At 54.1% G+C, this 14672-nt stretch overlaps 1 protein-coding gene across 1 annotated transcript; it reads right to left on the reverse strand.

The window, feature by feature from the left end:
- Positions 1 to 309: 309 nt before the first annotated feature.
- On the reverse strand, positions 310 to 3798 carry PG998_014773 (uncharacterized protein; the record flags this gene model as incomplete). The annotated part of the gene is made up of 5 exons (XM_066881589.1): positions 310 to 1165; positions 1390 to 1540; positions 1608 to 1988; positions 2055 to 3477; positions 3532 to 3798. 5 exons carry the CDS (start codon positions 3796 to 3798, stop codon positions 310 to 312), a joined length of 3078 nt encoding a protein of 1025 aa, XP_066723370.1.
- Between the last annotated feature and the right edge of the window lie 10874 nt (positions 3799 to 14672).

The following is a 14672-nucleotide window of genomic DNA, read 5'->3' on the forward strand; positions in this document are numbered from 1 at the left end:
GACCAATCCCAGCGAACGCCATTGAAATGTATCTTAAGTAAAAGACATAAAAAACAGCTCAATTCTCTTGTCGTTGAAAAAACAATGTTTAGCCCACCATCTGGTCTTTTTCACCTTCCTGGGGCTTTTGTTGAGTGACCCCACGATTCCTAACGTGAGCTCCTGAGTGAGACAAATGACTTGCCCCAGTGGGGTTTCCTTTCTTGATGGAACACGTAAGAAAATGTCTCTTGAGGATATCACTCCGGGAAAAAGTATTGCGACACAATATACACATGTAAGGGCGCTCGCCGGTGTCTGTCCCTGTAGTCAGCAGCTTCGTCCCGTTGACATAAAGGGTTGAGGGAGGGGGTTATACTTACGGCGCAACAGATGGCGCTTAAGATGTTTCGCGTGAATGTAAATGTTGGTACAGTGTGGGCATGGGAACTTGCCATATTCATCATTTTGTGGGACGACAGTGGCCTTGGGTGTCGTCGCACTCAAAAGAGCTGCAGACTGAGACACAGTGGGTAAGATACCGTAACGACGTGCTTTGATCATATTTATGGGTTGTTCATCTTCCTGACGGGCAGACCGGTTCTGAGGTATTAGCGGGCTCTGAGTATCAGGAGAAAATATGCCACCTTGGGGCATATTGCTTCTACCTGACGGAGGGCTCAAGATATCAGACCGTAAAGCAGGGGCTGGATCCATGGGTTGTGGGTGGAACTTAAACATAGATGTTCGAGGCAGCTCGTTCAAAGTAGCTCCATGCGCTTGATGAGGTAGATCGAAACCATTCGCCATTTGAGGATAAGCTTGAGGCGGACTACCTTGGCAAAGTGGGTGAGGGACCCTGCTCACGGGAGGGGTCATCGGATAAGTGATACTAGGTGTTCCAGGCGTGTGAGGGTAACTGTTGCGTATCAAGGGGATATGAAGGGTGGTATTCGGTTCCAGAAGCGACAATGCAGTAGCCATATTCCCCGCTGTTTCAGAGCCATCCGGCTGCATTTCTGCTGTTCCTCCTCCATTTGCTGAGACGGTGGCACGATTGAGTACATAGCTGAGGCCCGTCTTGGGGTTGGAGAGGGTAGATGGTGCCGGTTGAGCTGACACCCTCTGCAGCACTGCCGCAGCAGTGTGCGCCAAGAGAGACCTTGGTGCGCACCACTGGTATTCGCTGTTAGTCATAGTGTCCACATCCGGGCGATCACGATGATTAGAGGCGACAGTCCTTCCATTTGAGGATACAATTGGATCGATTGGGGAACCGCCAGTCGAACGCAATTCCTTCATACTTTTTACGAAGCCTGACACCAGGCCCGGTGATTGGTGGATTCCTATCGAGGGAGCCGCGGCAGTTGATGGCACGCCATGAAGCAGCGTTTCCTGAGATGTGCTGACTGAAGCTTCTGCACTTTCATGAGAGCCCTCTGGGTTCCCAAGTTGGCGTCCAATGGTGTTATCCCTTCTGTGTCGTTGAAGAGCTCGGGCCCATGGTAGCTATGGTTGGAATACAACATATCATGCCGGGCTACGACTGTTTGCTCTTTTGCTGGTGGCAGCTACAGGGTTAGTGTCAATGTGGCCTTTGGTTGATTATGCGTGTGGAGTGGCCGTACCAATGGAGCTGTCACTGTTTCTACCACACGACAGCAAGTAGCCAGAAAGGGTCGCTCTCGTTGGTTCGTCGGCTGTGCAACCATCAGTGCCGTCGAGCGGTATGCCCTCATCCCCGGCACCACATCTGGGATGGAAGTCGGAGACGTCAATAGGGCGTACGGTTATGCTAGGTCGACGGGTACGACACGAGTCCAATTCAAAGCCCTCCACATCGTGGCTTTGACTGCTGTCTCTGGAAGCCTCAATATCAATATCGAATACATCAACAAGACCGCGTTTTGTGCTAGTGCTGTCATCAACTGACTCGAGGTGTTGGTTTTCGTGCTCTTCGTCGGCAGCATTTCCGGCAATGCTGGTATAACCCTGTGCTGGGCACAATCCTATCCATCGAATTTGGCGTCAGCGACAGTACGACAGATTGCTTGGGTCAGGGGTAGTACACAAACCCGTGGAAGCCATCAGGCTGTCATTAGATTCGACGTTACATCGAGGCCCGGCCACCTTGAGTCTTTCGCGTTGATTGACATATTCAAGTGCGCCGTAATGACCGCGAGCTAGCTTGCTCCCTTCAGTTTCGCAAATAGGGATGAATGGCCGAAGATCCGAAGCTGCCAGCCAGTTGTACCACGCTGGGGTTGGCATCATCATATCCTTGCGCAGGGGAAATGTTTGGTCGTCAAGAAACCACATAACCGGGAACCTGCGCTTCGCGACGAGACGTTCTCCATCACGGTATCCCTCGGCCCATGGGAGATCAGTAGCGCTTTGGCGATCGTAGCATGCGGGTATGGACTTTGCCAATTCTGTCTCGAGAAGACTGCCATGCAGCCCAATCGCATCGAAACGCCCAAGCGGTAGTACGACGAGTGCGTGCCAACCTTGTCCGCGCGAGCCAGAACGCCAGTAACCAAGATACGGCTTCCCCTCGAGAGGATGTGTAATAAGTTCACCGCCATTCTCTTCAGACCACTCTGGTTCAGTACTCAGCCTGGATGCATCGCCTAGCACCTCTTGTTCTCGTGGCGCTGGCTGTGGCTGAGAAATGATCTGGGATGGGGCGGGCTTTTTGTTCGAGTCCGGTTTGATAGGTTTATAACCAGCGTCCAACGCTTGGGTAAACGCTGTGTTGTTCTGCTGGGCCTTCGTCGCGTCGCAATTTGATACGCGGAGTCCCATTGTCTGGATGGCCAAAGACCACGAATCGGCATCCTTCAAAGTGTTGATGTCTAGGTGTCTCTTGGGGCCCCGGTGTTCTGCCGCCCGCATATGTCTCGCAGCCCCATGAAGCGGATTTTGATTGAAATGCAGCCCGTGGTCGTCACACCGTAACAAGTACCATCGATCGCTTTCTGGCGGGTATTGTATGATCATATGCTTGTGCAGTGCGAGTCCATTCTGGAACACTTCATCAAAATCGACGTTGTATGGTTCTTCAGTCGCCGCCGCCGTCTTTGTCTTCTTCCGTGCGTGCCCAGAGGCGGCCCCAGGACTTTCCTCATAACATTGTCGATCCCGTTTCGCGCGGTTGTTAGGTGGAGTATCGTTTGTAACGGTCCGGTGCCCAGGCTGGGATGATGACCCTCTCGCAGCCGCCCTTGTATTCTTCGTAGACGAATCGGGCGAAGGGCGAGTCGGGCTGGTCGTCGCGGGAATGGAAGAGTAACGACGCGGGGGTCTGCTGATGCGACCAGTACGTGTTGCACTAGGTTGACTGTTTGTAGGTCTTGGCGCATCCACCTCTACCACGCTGGACTGCGACAAGTTGAGTTGGCATGATACCACCTGCACATTTTCAATCGATGTGTCATTCGATGTTGGTAAAGGATTCGGCAAGGATGGCGCACTTGGAGTGACGGCAATATCGCAAAGCTTGTGGTTGTTAACGTCAGATTCACCTGTATGTATACTGGAATGTTTACTTACCATGTGTCGCAAAGAGTGGCTCAAACCAGTCTTGTCAGCTTCATACCCCGCGCTGAGTTGTGCGAGTTCTGCCTGTAGAGCTTTGTACTTGGTGTCGACCATGTGTAGCTCTTGGGCGATCCTATCCTTCTCTTCCTGAAGCGCTTCGGCTTCTTTTGCGAATCTATCCTTCTTCTCCTCGTATGTCGCCTTGAGAACACGCCGTCGGTTATAGTTCTCCAACAGGGCTGCAGTCTCAGGCGAGTCTTCGCGGTCGCAGTAGGGCATCTTTGCTGAAGGGTCGAGTTTGCGAGGATTGAAGGCTGCTGCCGGCTAAACAACGAGCGCGGGGTGCTTGAAAGGCTTCATCCAGTCAGGGACGAACTTCAATGCGGTGCACAATCAAGGCAAGCTTATATATGCGGTCTTCGGTGAAAAGTACACCCAACAATTAACCTTGCAAAGGTACGTGCTGAATTAAAGCATGCGTTACTCGAGATCTTAAACACTACCATGTCTAAACCCAAATCAGGTAGGCCTTCACAGAGGCCAAGAATATACATGCGAGTTTCAGCGCTTAACAGGAATAGCAATGTTTGCTAGCAGTCAGCTTCTACAGTGGCAGTTGGAAGTCAACAATCTGAATGAGACCCAATGGTCCCATGTATTTGGCAAATGTCTTTTTTCCTTATTTGGGCTAGTCCAGTCTTCACAATATATTGCCAGCGTTCGACGGGCAGTCGATATGCATCTGGTCCTACTGGTACGTAGTCCCGGAGTAGCACGGAGTCACTGTACGCTGAGTCTCCCGTGCTAATATTATGTTTCGTACTTTGTCGTATGTCTAGGCATTCCACGTAGCGTACCCATACTGTCGGGTGTAATACGATTGATTCGTGATGTCTTGCTGCCACAACCAGCTAAAATCCTTGCCAGCTTCTGCTCTTCAGAAATTCTTTGCAAAGCGCCCCATACATAGTACAGACTGTGCTACGTAGCTCGCACCATATGTCATTCTTCAATGCACGATTAGATCATTCCGCTTGTAGTTGTCCCGGTAACGGTTGGTCCTTTGCTATTACGTGAATCAAAAACGGCGTTTTGGGTTGTTTCCACTAAGTTGTTTTCTTTGCACATGGTCTTCGGGTCATGCTGTACACTCCGTTGCTCTACCCCGAATCAACAGCCCAAGATGGGCTGCGGGGTGCTAGGACGGTAAACTGGGCAATCTTGGGATGCAATCAGATCGCATTAGCTTTGCATTAGGGGATGCACCATGTGGCTCCCTCATGCGCGCGTCAATTCGTTTGCGTCGGTGGTTTCTAACTAAACTACACGACTGGGTATTGACTCAGAGCGGCATCGTCTGATAGCTCGCCGATTGAAGATCAGACCACCGTCGGTAGGGCCACGTACAGCGGTTCAGTTTCAAAACCCATGCTGGCAGGAAGGATTCGGGCTCAACTTCTCTTCGGCCGTTTTGACGAAAAGTCCTTGTGCGGTCCGAGGAGGTGCAGTTGGCCCTAATGGCGTGGAATCGCGAATTGACTCGGTGCTTATGTTGCAAACAATTGCACTAGTCCATTGCTACTCTTCCGACCCTGCGCCCCTACAGCAGCAGGGACCAACAGTCGTCAGGACCGGAAATAGCCCGTGGGTGTATTCGAGCCGATGCAGCAGAAAGCAGTACTGTATGTTACTGGATGATTCTCACTTCATTCGAATCGGCGCACCACGTCGAAAAGGGTGAAATTGGAGACTACGGTCGTGCGGACCAGAATGGTTGTTTCGGCCCCCCACCATCACTTAAGAATTAGAGGGACCCGAAAGTGCGCATCGACCCATCCACGCTAATAACGGTGGGTTCTAGACCTGGCCGCTGGTTGCGCTAGTGCTCTAGTGCGCCATTGCTACTCTTCCGGCAGGGCCAACATGTCTGCAGACAACTATGAAGCCAGGACCGGAAACAGCGCGCGAGGATCTTCGAGCTCTCGACGGATGCGGCGATAGAGAATACGCTGCTGAATGATTCAGGCTCCGAGGCGGCCGAGCTTTACCAGAACGGTACAAGCGGAGCGGGGGAACATCAGGCTCTGAAGCGCTGACACACTATTGGAAATCGCACTACGTTCGGTAGAAGAGGGGTAACCCAAACCCCTCGAACACGCCTTCATTCGGACCGAGCTGGAGCTGGATCGCCGCTCACCCTTGGCCAGGAGTTCGCCATAGCATCCTCGTCAAGCCGCCCGGCGAGCGCTGGCAATCGGCGCGAGGTTCCGTGCCAGGATGAGGACTGGGAACGCGCAGGCCTGTGAAAAGCAGGTTGGAAGAGTTGCGACAGACATGTCCACCATGGGCCACCACTTCGTCACACTGAAATCGGTTCGATAATGTAGTCCTTTCGATATGACCTCGCTCCATGACCCGTGTCGCAACTTTCAGCCATCGGATGGAGTGGATTGACCACGCCGCTGCATCTCGTCTCGGTGATGCACGTTACTGCTCGATTGTCGGTGATTGTCGGGGATTGTCGGTTGCTCGGGCATTCCGAAGGGAGGAATGTGTCCCGACAGATTGGGTCACTAGAGAAAGGGAGGCAAGGGAGGCAAGTGGTCTTTATAACAGCAGGACAGGTCCAACAAAATGGGCAGCGCATGGCGCTAATTCGAGATCAGCTAGTGCTAACCCCACCCAACGGGCCAATGGGTGTTCGGCCTGTGCCGGCCAAGCAGTCGAGCTGTGTAGGTCGTAGCTGCTTTGGGCCTCGTGCCAGTGCGCGGACCGCCTTTTGATTGTCTGTCACCCAATAGACATTGGATTTTGCTCATGCTGCGCCTGTATGTCATGTCGACTTTTTCCAGCTTTCGTGTTTACCATGCTCAAGTTGATTGACTGCCACCGTCAGAGGGCCATCACTCGAAGTCGTCCGGAGCGGTCCATCTGAATCTAATGACCTTGGCGGAGGTTAGACTTGGGAGACGACAGCTGTCTCTGTAGTCTCTGTAGTCTCTGTAGTCTCTGTAGTCTCTGTAGTCTCTGTAGTCTCTGTAGTCTCTGTAGTCTCTGTAGTCTCCTCGTAGTTGTGACGGAGCCACCTTGAGCAAAAACGCAAGCCCCTTCAAGATGACTGTACAGCACCGTGCCCGACCTGTGCTTCTCACTTTTTCGCACCATCTCAGCGTCGGGGTCTTCTCTACCTGCCACTCCAGGAACAGCGGGCCTTCCGGGAAGTCAGTGTCTACCGTGGCAGCTAGAAGCGACCTATGTCGCGAAGAGCCTGAGGGTTGAATCCGCCCACTCGGCCAGACAAGCTGAACGGGAGCCGACAGTCGCAAGAGTTTGACAGAGGATTTTTCTGGTGTAAGCTAGTTCCGTCCTTACGACATACCCAGCGTTCGAGGGCAGACGAAATGCATCTGGCCGTACTCGTACGCAGTCCCGGAGTAGCTCGGGGTCACTGTACGCCGAATCCCCGTGCTGCTGTTCTGGTTCGTACTTCCCCGTATCTCTGGGCAAAGCACACTCGTTTTGCACCGTTTCCTGATGATGCTACCGAAAGCTACTCCGATATTCCAGGCTTCGTACCTCGAGGTCCAGTAACCAGAAGTGACCAGCGCAATACAGTACAGTACCCAACCTGCCATTTATGGGTTGATCATGTTGCGAAGCTACCGCTTTCTCGATTAGGAAGTGCTTCTTGGCAGCCGGTCTAACCATGTTGCGTCAAATCCCATGCTGGCGTAGCTATGGTCCCGTACGGACGTACCGTAGACGACCTGCCGTATTACAGTATGCAGAAGAAACGGCCCTCGCAACGTTTGTACCGCTTGCCGGCGCCCATTGACATGCTGGTTGCCAGCGGACGTCTGAAAACGGACGTGGCCCATCCCAGAGTACCAAATGCTTCCAGTGCTGGGGGCGGTAGAAGTGCGCTTTCGCGGTCGTGCTGGTCATCTACGCTTGTGAAATCCTTTGCCACGGCCTACTCCAGATTGGATACTTGGTCAACATGTGAGATGTCATCGGTGCCTGCTTGCCACGCGTAGCGACCGCCATACTGCTCATACGGCCCATACGGCCTATACGGCTGGTGACCCTTGCTGTCCACTTCGTGGTAGCTTTTGGCTGGCACGGCTAGCACAAGTTCTGACCGCATGGCTGGACTTCGCCGACGACTCAATTCCGCCGCTTCCAATGTGTATGGGCCCCTCGTGGCTGCCGAAGTGCTTCTGTGGCTCGTTGCTTTGGGCTAGTTCGGTCCGTTCACGAGAGGTAGCAGAAACGCATCTGGTTGTTCTCCCAGGTACTCAAATAGTAGCATGCGCTCCTTGTACCCGAAAGCCTCACTGCAGCTCTTCTGGTTCATACCTACCAGTATCATAGCTCAGCTATCTGCATCTGTTTTTGGCCATGCTACCCAAAACTACTTCCGGTCCTATTAGCTTCGTACCTCAAGGTACAGTCGTCAAAAGAGGCCGGTGCAGTACTGACGGTGTGACTTACGTGCAGTTCATCTTGCGAAGCTAGACTCTCGATCAGGAAATGCCTTTTCGTAGTCGGTCGAAAGTTATCTCTCCAGCTCTGCGTCGTTAAGCGGCGGTAGGGCAGATGTCTACCTCAGGACGCAGAGCTGCTGGTGGCGCCGCCGGTCCAAAGGAGCAAAGCCAGCGAACAGCAGCGCCGATATTGTTGTGCTCCGTTGTTGGCCGTGTCGCACTTGCTGGCTCACACGAGGCACTTTCAGGTCCCTCCAATTCCCACCGAGTAGTATGCAGAAATGGTACTGAGAGGCCCAACAACCATTCTAGTCCCCCTGATCGTATTATTCAATTGTACCATTATCGACGTGGTGCGCCGATTCGAATGGAGCGCGAATCATCCAGTGACATGCAGTACTGTATTTTTGCTGCGTAAGCTCGAAAAGTCTCACGGGCTGTTTTCGCTCCCGAGTTTTGTTGGCCTGATTCTAATGCAGAATCGGAACCGTCCTCAAGTGGCACTCAGAGACGGAATGGACGCCGGACGGACAATTTGTGATGCAGCTCATGTTCTGGTGCGCAGGACAGAGCCTGACGTTCCCACCGCTCTGCTTGTACCGTTCTGGCAAAGGTCGGTCGCCTCGGAGCCTGAATCATTCAGCAGCGTATTCTCTATCGCCGCATCCGTCGAGAGCTCAAAGATCCTCGCGCGCTGTTTCGGATGCTGGCTTCATAGTTGCCTGCAGACCTGTTGGCTCTACCGTCGGAGTGCAGTGTCGGAAGAGTAGCAATGGCGCACTAGCGCGATTAGGGGGCCAACTCCACGGCCTCTCTGGACGGTGCAAGAATTTATCCTCGTCAAAGACGCGCCGAAGGCAAGCTGGGCCACAAATCATTCTCGCCAAAATGCGTTCTAGTATCAGAACAGTAGCTATCCAGTCGAACCATCTTCACCCAACTGGCATCTGAAATCGCGCCCATCTGCGCCAGGAGCGGTGCAGCCTCCGGTTCCTACCCGAAAATCCAACTATCTCCCGTGCGCTGTTTCTATCGCCGTGATCCAATTCCAAATTGATCCGCAATAGAAGCAAGGCGAAAGCCGCGCGCCAGAACATGGATTACTCTCAAGAAGGACTCGAGAATAAGTAGATACAGGTCAGTATTTTCGTACGCGTACCTTTCACTGGCGCGACTGTATCACGCCGTCTTTGTGATACTCTCCAGTGATATCCCCCAAATCCACTCCGATGGCATCTGCCGAAGCTCAAAGAAGATGCTCATTTCCCTCCGAGAGCCTACATAAGGTACAACTGATTAACACGAATGCCGCTTTGGGGGACTACAAGAAGCAACTAGACGCATTTCTTGAAAATACACAGGTACGGCTGCCACATCTCTAGTAGCATTGCTTTTTCTCTAACGAGATGTTCACAGAAGATGGACGAGGAGAGAGGGTTGACGAGCTCTAGGCATAAGCCGTTGCAAGATAATGCAGTAGCTCTACTGGACTACTTGCCGAGAAGTGCGAAAGGAGATCGGGGACCGAAAAAGAGTCAAGCATAGGAAAGAGGATGAGTACTAGGAAACAGCGAACAGAGCAGGACTGGGCACTAGTTGGGAATGAAGGTGTATGTGACCCTAAGCGAACAATACTTGAGCCTCTATTCACTTTCGGTATGTCCCTGCAGACTTTCGTGACATGCCTGACTGTCGATGCGCCTAGAGGAGCCATGTTAACGCAGCGTGCCATCCGCGTCATCGGGTCGAGAAAGCCATGACAGAAGCAGGTCACCCCCAGGAGACGGCTGATGAAGCATCGGCTAATGATCGCCCTGGCGTAACGGGCTAGAGGCGAAGGGGACGACGGTAGAAAGCACGCGGCCTAAGGCACTGGCGCCCACTTGTATTCCATATTTCATATCGCACGTGATAAAGGTACTAAAATGTATTGAATTTATATTTTTGTTCGTAGCTCGGCATTTGCCTCTAAGTTTCCTTCTGCGCCATCTACGCCGGCTGCAGACGATTGTAGAGCAGGCCACGCTTCCGAGAACAACCCTCGAACCGATCCGCACCATGCTTCCTCTTCCTCCTGACCGCAGACACCTGCCGGTGTTTGGGCGCTGGCCGGACGACGGCTTGGTCAAAGTCAATCACCATAACACGCCCGCGCTCCACGTTCCACAGCAGGTTGGCATCGCGCAGGTCGCCGTGGTCCACCCCCGCCGCCCACACAGCCTCCGACGAGCGACGCCTCTGCGCCTCCAGCTCCGCCGCCTCCGTGCCCGCGTCCGCCGCTGTCTCGCCGCCCCACGACATGAGCATCATGTGCACCACCCTCCTCCCCCCAATAGCACGTACCCCCAATCCAGGTGCACCAGGCCCAGGTGCACAGGCACCACCCAGCCCTCGAGCGTCGCCAGCCGCGCGTAGACCCGGCACTCGTGCTGCAGCTGCTCGAGGCCACCCGACAGTGTCCCCTTGCCGACAAAGGTGTAGCCGTATGGTCCAAGTTCCACTTTGAATAGCACGCCTGTCGCACCCCTCTTACCCCATCCACCTAGTCCTAAGCAACCTCGGTATGGACTGTCGCGCAGCTGCTCACTGACCAGGCGTGTGAACTCGTCGGCCGTGACAGGGTGCCGCAGGCCATCTCCGCCCGCGACACGATGCGCGAGCACATTCGGGCAGCCGTCGTCGAGGTCCCAGCCCCTCTTGAGGCCTAGCAGGCACGCCTGCGAGCAGTATTGCCGCGTAGGCGCCGAGTGGCGCGTTTCATCTTCCTCGGAGCTGCTATGCGATGGGCCGCCCTTCCGCTTTTCCACCGACCTTGTCCACGGCGGCGGCAAGTCATCTTCCCGCCCGTCCTCGTCCTCGTCCTCGCCCTCGTCATCCCGGCGAGACGACGACGACGGCCTACAGGACGGCCTCGGCCGCAAGGCGACTTTCCGGCCAATGGGGCTTTCGTCGGCTACAAAATCTGGATCGGCTCGTCGTGCAGGGGACGATGACGCCGCCTGCGACGACTCCGTCTTCTCTGCGGAGAACTGCGCGGCATCCTCGTACGGCTCTGCCCATGTCTTCAGGACCGCCTTCGCGCTCTTCAGAGCGGCGTCGAGAAAAGGTCCCTGAAGCGCATCCGATTGGAGACTCAACAGACAAAAGCTGCTGAGCTGCGCCACGGCCGTGTAGATCCGTTGTTCCGCCCAGTTTTCGCACGATGCGTCGCCCACATCTTTGCTGGGCACACACGGGTGGCAGAACAGCGTTTGTGGATCGGCCCGGTCGACGTGGAGCAGCAGCAGCGACTCGCCCGCTGCCACATAGCCATACCCAACCCCGTAGGTGACCATGTAGTCAAAGACTTGGGTGAGCGCCATGGCCAGCCGTGCTTCGGCTTCGGATTGCACTTGCGTGGCACCCGTCCTCGATGTAGTCCTGTTCACTTGTTCAACGACTTCCATAAACAAGGTTTCCTTCGAAATGGCCAGATTCACATGATCGGCCGCAATTTTGTGAGCGGCCTTGTAGTCATATACAAACGCCAGGCTTTCGTCCCCGCCGGGCCGCGTTCGGAGCCCGGCTCCATCCGGGTTTGTCGATCGAGGCTTCCTTCTCAGCTCGGACGCTGCTCGTTTGTTCGGCCCAGTCCTCCGCCGCTCTGGCTCTTCGCTATCCAGGTCCTCCTCGTTCGGCAGTGGGGTTCCGCCGCTCGCGTGCGTGATTTCGCGATTGTTGTCGCTGAACCGTAGCCGGCTGAATCCGTATTTCGCACGTATGGCTTCCTGGCCACCCAAATGCCGGAGAATAGCAAAGACAGGATCCTCGACTGCGACCTTTTCAAAAGAAGCGACCGCGTTCTCGTTGCCCGCCAGCTTGTGGGAATTGGAGCTTCCTATGTCTCGGGTTGTGCTTTCTTGGTGGAAGAGTCGCTCATCTCCACAGGCGTCCACGATGACGTCAAACTGTTGTTGGCGGAGAGAGTCGGCAAACTGGGTCCAAGGACGAAGCCATTTCGGGTAGAACTTGCCGTCGACTTTTGTGAATCCCGTGGAAGATATAGACTTGTCGGCGAGCTTGAAGATTTTATAGAGGAGGGTGTGGCAGTTCCGTAGGTATTCATCCAGCGTAGTCGGTTGGTTTTCGTGTCTGAGCTGCTCCTTCTCGCGTCGCTCTTGTTCCTTCTCGCGTCGCTCTTATTTCTCTCGTGCCTCTGCCGCCTCCCTCTCGCGTCGCTCTTGTTCCTTCTCGCGTCGCTCTTGTTCCTTCTCGTGTCGCTCTTGTTTCTCTCGTGCCTCTGCCGCCTCCCTCTCGCGTCGCTCTTGTTCCTCCCGTGCCTCTGCCGCCTCTCTCGCACGCGTGAGCTCTTCGATTTCGCGTCGGAGCTGTGCAATCTCCGGATCAGACATTGGGGATCGTAGTAAAGCTGCGGGGTTGATCGGCGAATCCTCGCTGTCAAGGATGATCGTTGAGAGTGCGGAAGAAAGATCCTTCAGTTTCTTAAGACGGACAAGGTCAATTACCAGAATACATCAAGCAAACCCAAGAAGTAACCTTTTACAGCGTGACATAAATGGCCGGTGGTAGGATGTGCAATGGCCGGTTGGTTGATTAAGGCAGGGCAGGTGCGAAAGGAAGTGGTGATGACGAGAAGGAGAGTGGTGTTTGCCTTTCACCGCGGTGACGCGGTTTCCCCGCATACGCTTCCACGCAATTAGAGACTCCCTGGCCCACTCGGTGCCGGGCCGCAATAGCTGCTCCTCTGTTTCTGTACCCAAAGATCCAAACGAATTGGCATCCAGTTTTGTCCATATGCAGCTACATAATATATTGCTAGGAAAAACCTGAAGGCAAGCATCGCATTGATGAGGGCTTCCTATGAGAATCGGAAGAGTACAAATTCATTTCCAACGCTAAAAGAACAAAGGAACCGAGCATTTCGAGCTCTCCAGGCCGCTAGGTATTGAATCAAGGGTGCCGATTTCGACTCAGCGCCTCCTAAGCTAGCGCTGAGGCGACGGCCGCCAATGCCAACCAACCCCACAACAGATTCCCAGAGTCTAAACTGTCTCGACCTGCAACTTCTCTACAGCATCTCTAGTTATGCCTACGCAACCCAGACAGGATGCAGTATAAGCGTCCAGGTACGAAGCACGGCAATTGCGCTGCGGGCTCTCAAAGCGGCTCAAATGATTTTAGAGTCGATAATGAGCTGGCACGTGTGCCGGCAATACCCTACGCTGGGTATACTTTACGCCGATTATAAAACCCAGACGCAGGGCCTCGTCCGGTTCAAGGCGATCAGACATCGCCCTCGTTCTCCCGAAATCACCATTCAGAAAGCGAGATAAATGCGATCCATGGCAGTCTACGGCATCGTCGACAGTTACCAATACGATGCTAGCGAGGGCGAGATGTGCGTCAGTCCAGAGCCTCAGACGCCACGATCACGACTTCCGCAAGAAGATGAACCTTGACACGTTGTCGACGCCACCGAGGAAATCAGCGCAATCCTGATGCAAAAGCTCGAGGGCTTTCAAGAAGACTTGAGGCTATACCAGTGGGAGAGGAACCGTAGCCGTGATGAATTACAAAACATGAAGAACGCGATGATGCAGGAGCTGTGCATGGCCAAGGAACGGCTGCTGGAAGAGCTCGCGTCCGCAACGATGGCAAGAATGGAGGGAGTCGAGGCGTGCCTGCCACAGCCGCCATCGGAACCTCGACCCCGACCTCCATCTCCACAACAGCCAGGGTCTCACGCAGTGCCGAGGGACGTGACGGAAGAAGTGACGGAGGCTGCACCGGAGACGGAGCCGCTGCAGGTGGAGTCGCCGCCAAACGCCAAGTTAGCGTCTCAAATTGCGCCGAGCGAATGCTACATGCACCAGAAGCGGGAGAAAGATAAAATACGAAAGTCGGGGGAATCGCTACAGCGATAGGCGCTTGCGCTTGGAGAGATGTGCAATGTGTTCAGCGTGACAATGTACTGGAATATTGTCCGTGGCCGGATGGAAGTGGCCATGTATGTCCCCGGAGGCCAGAAAATCCCCGATCTCGGCCAAGTGGTAGGTGGCCCGCTCCTTACTGTATGTCCATCCCCCGCCTAACGAGCATACTAGATCCGGAGCTTGCGCGGCCGCCAGGCTCGCGTAACCCAACGGGCTCGAGTCTTCCACACGTCGAGGCCGATCTCATGGATCGCGCGAAGAAGGAAGCGACTCGCCGCTCCCTATAGCATGAGTCTCTTCAAGGCCCGGTCTGTCGCCGTGGCAAATAGAGGAAAGGGAATGCGCAGATCAGGAGACAGGTGGACAGGTGGATGGCGATTGAGAAGCCTTCGATTACGTGGTCTACACACTCTCAAACATAACGAGTTCAGTTTACTTCTTATGGGCGATGGCATACGCTAGGCGTCGAATGGTATGTATTAGTCTGCGGCTGAGGCGTGTATATCTCAATCTGCATGAGCACTTGTGCACAAAACTGCATCTGTATCCCATGTCCGCTTCATTGTTCCTACGTACAGAGCCTCGTAGGAGGTCCTCATCCCTGGGGAACAAAGACAGGTCACTAGATTAGGTGCAAGTCATTCATTCACACAACTCTTCGTCACTAACCCACCAACAAATATACCTACTTTTGCAAGTACCTTTCTTGTTTTATTGTGTACTACTTCCAACC

This window comes from Apiospora kogelbergensis (assembly GCF_038363985.1).
Source record: "Apiospora kogelbergensis strain CBS 113332 chromosome Unknown utg000014l_segment0_segment0, whole genome shotgun sequence".
In the NCBI taxonomy this organism is placed as follows: domain Eukaryota; kingdom Fungi; phylum Ascomycota; class Sordariomycetes; order Amphisphaeriales; family Apiosporaceae; genus Apiospora; species Apiospora kogelbergensis.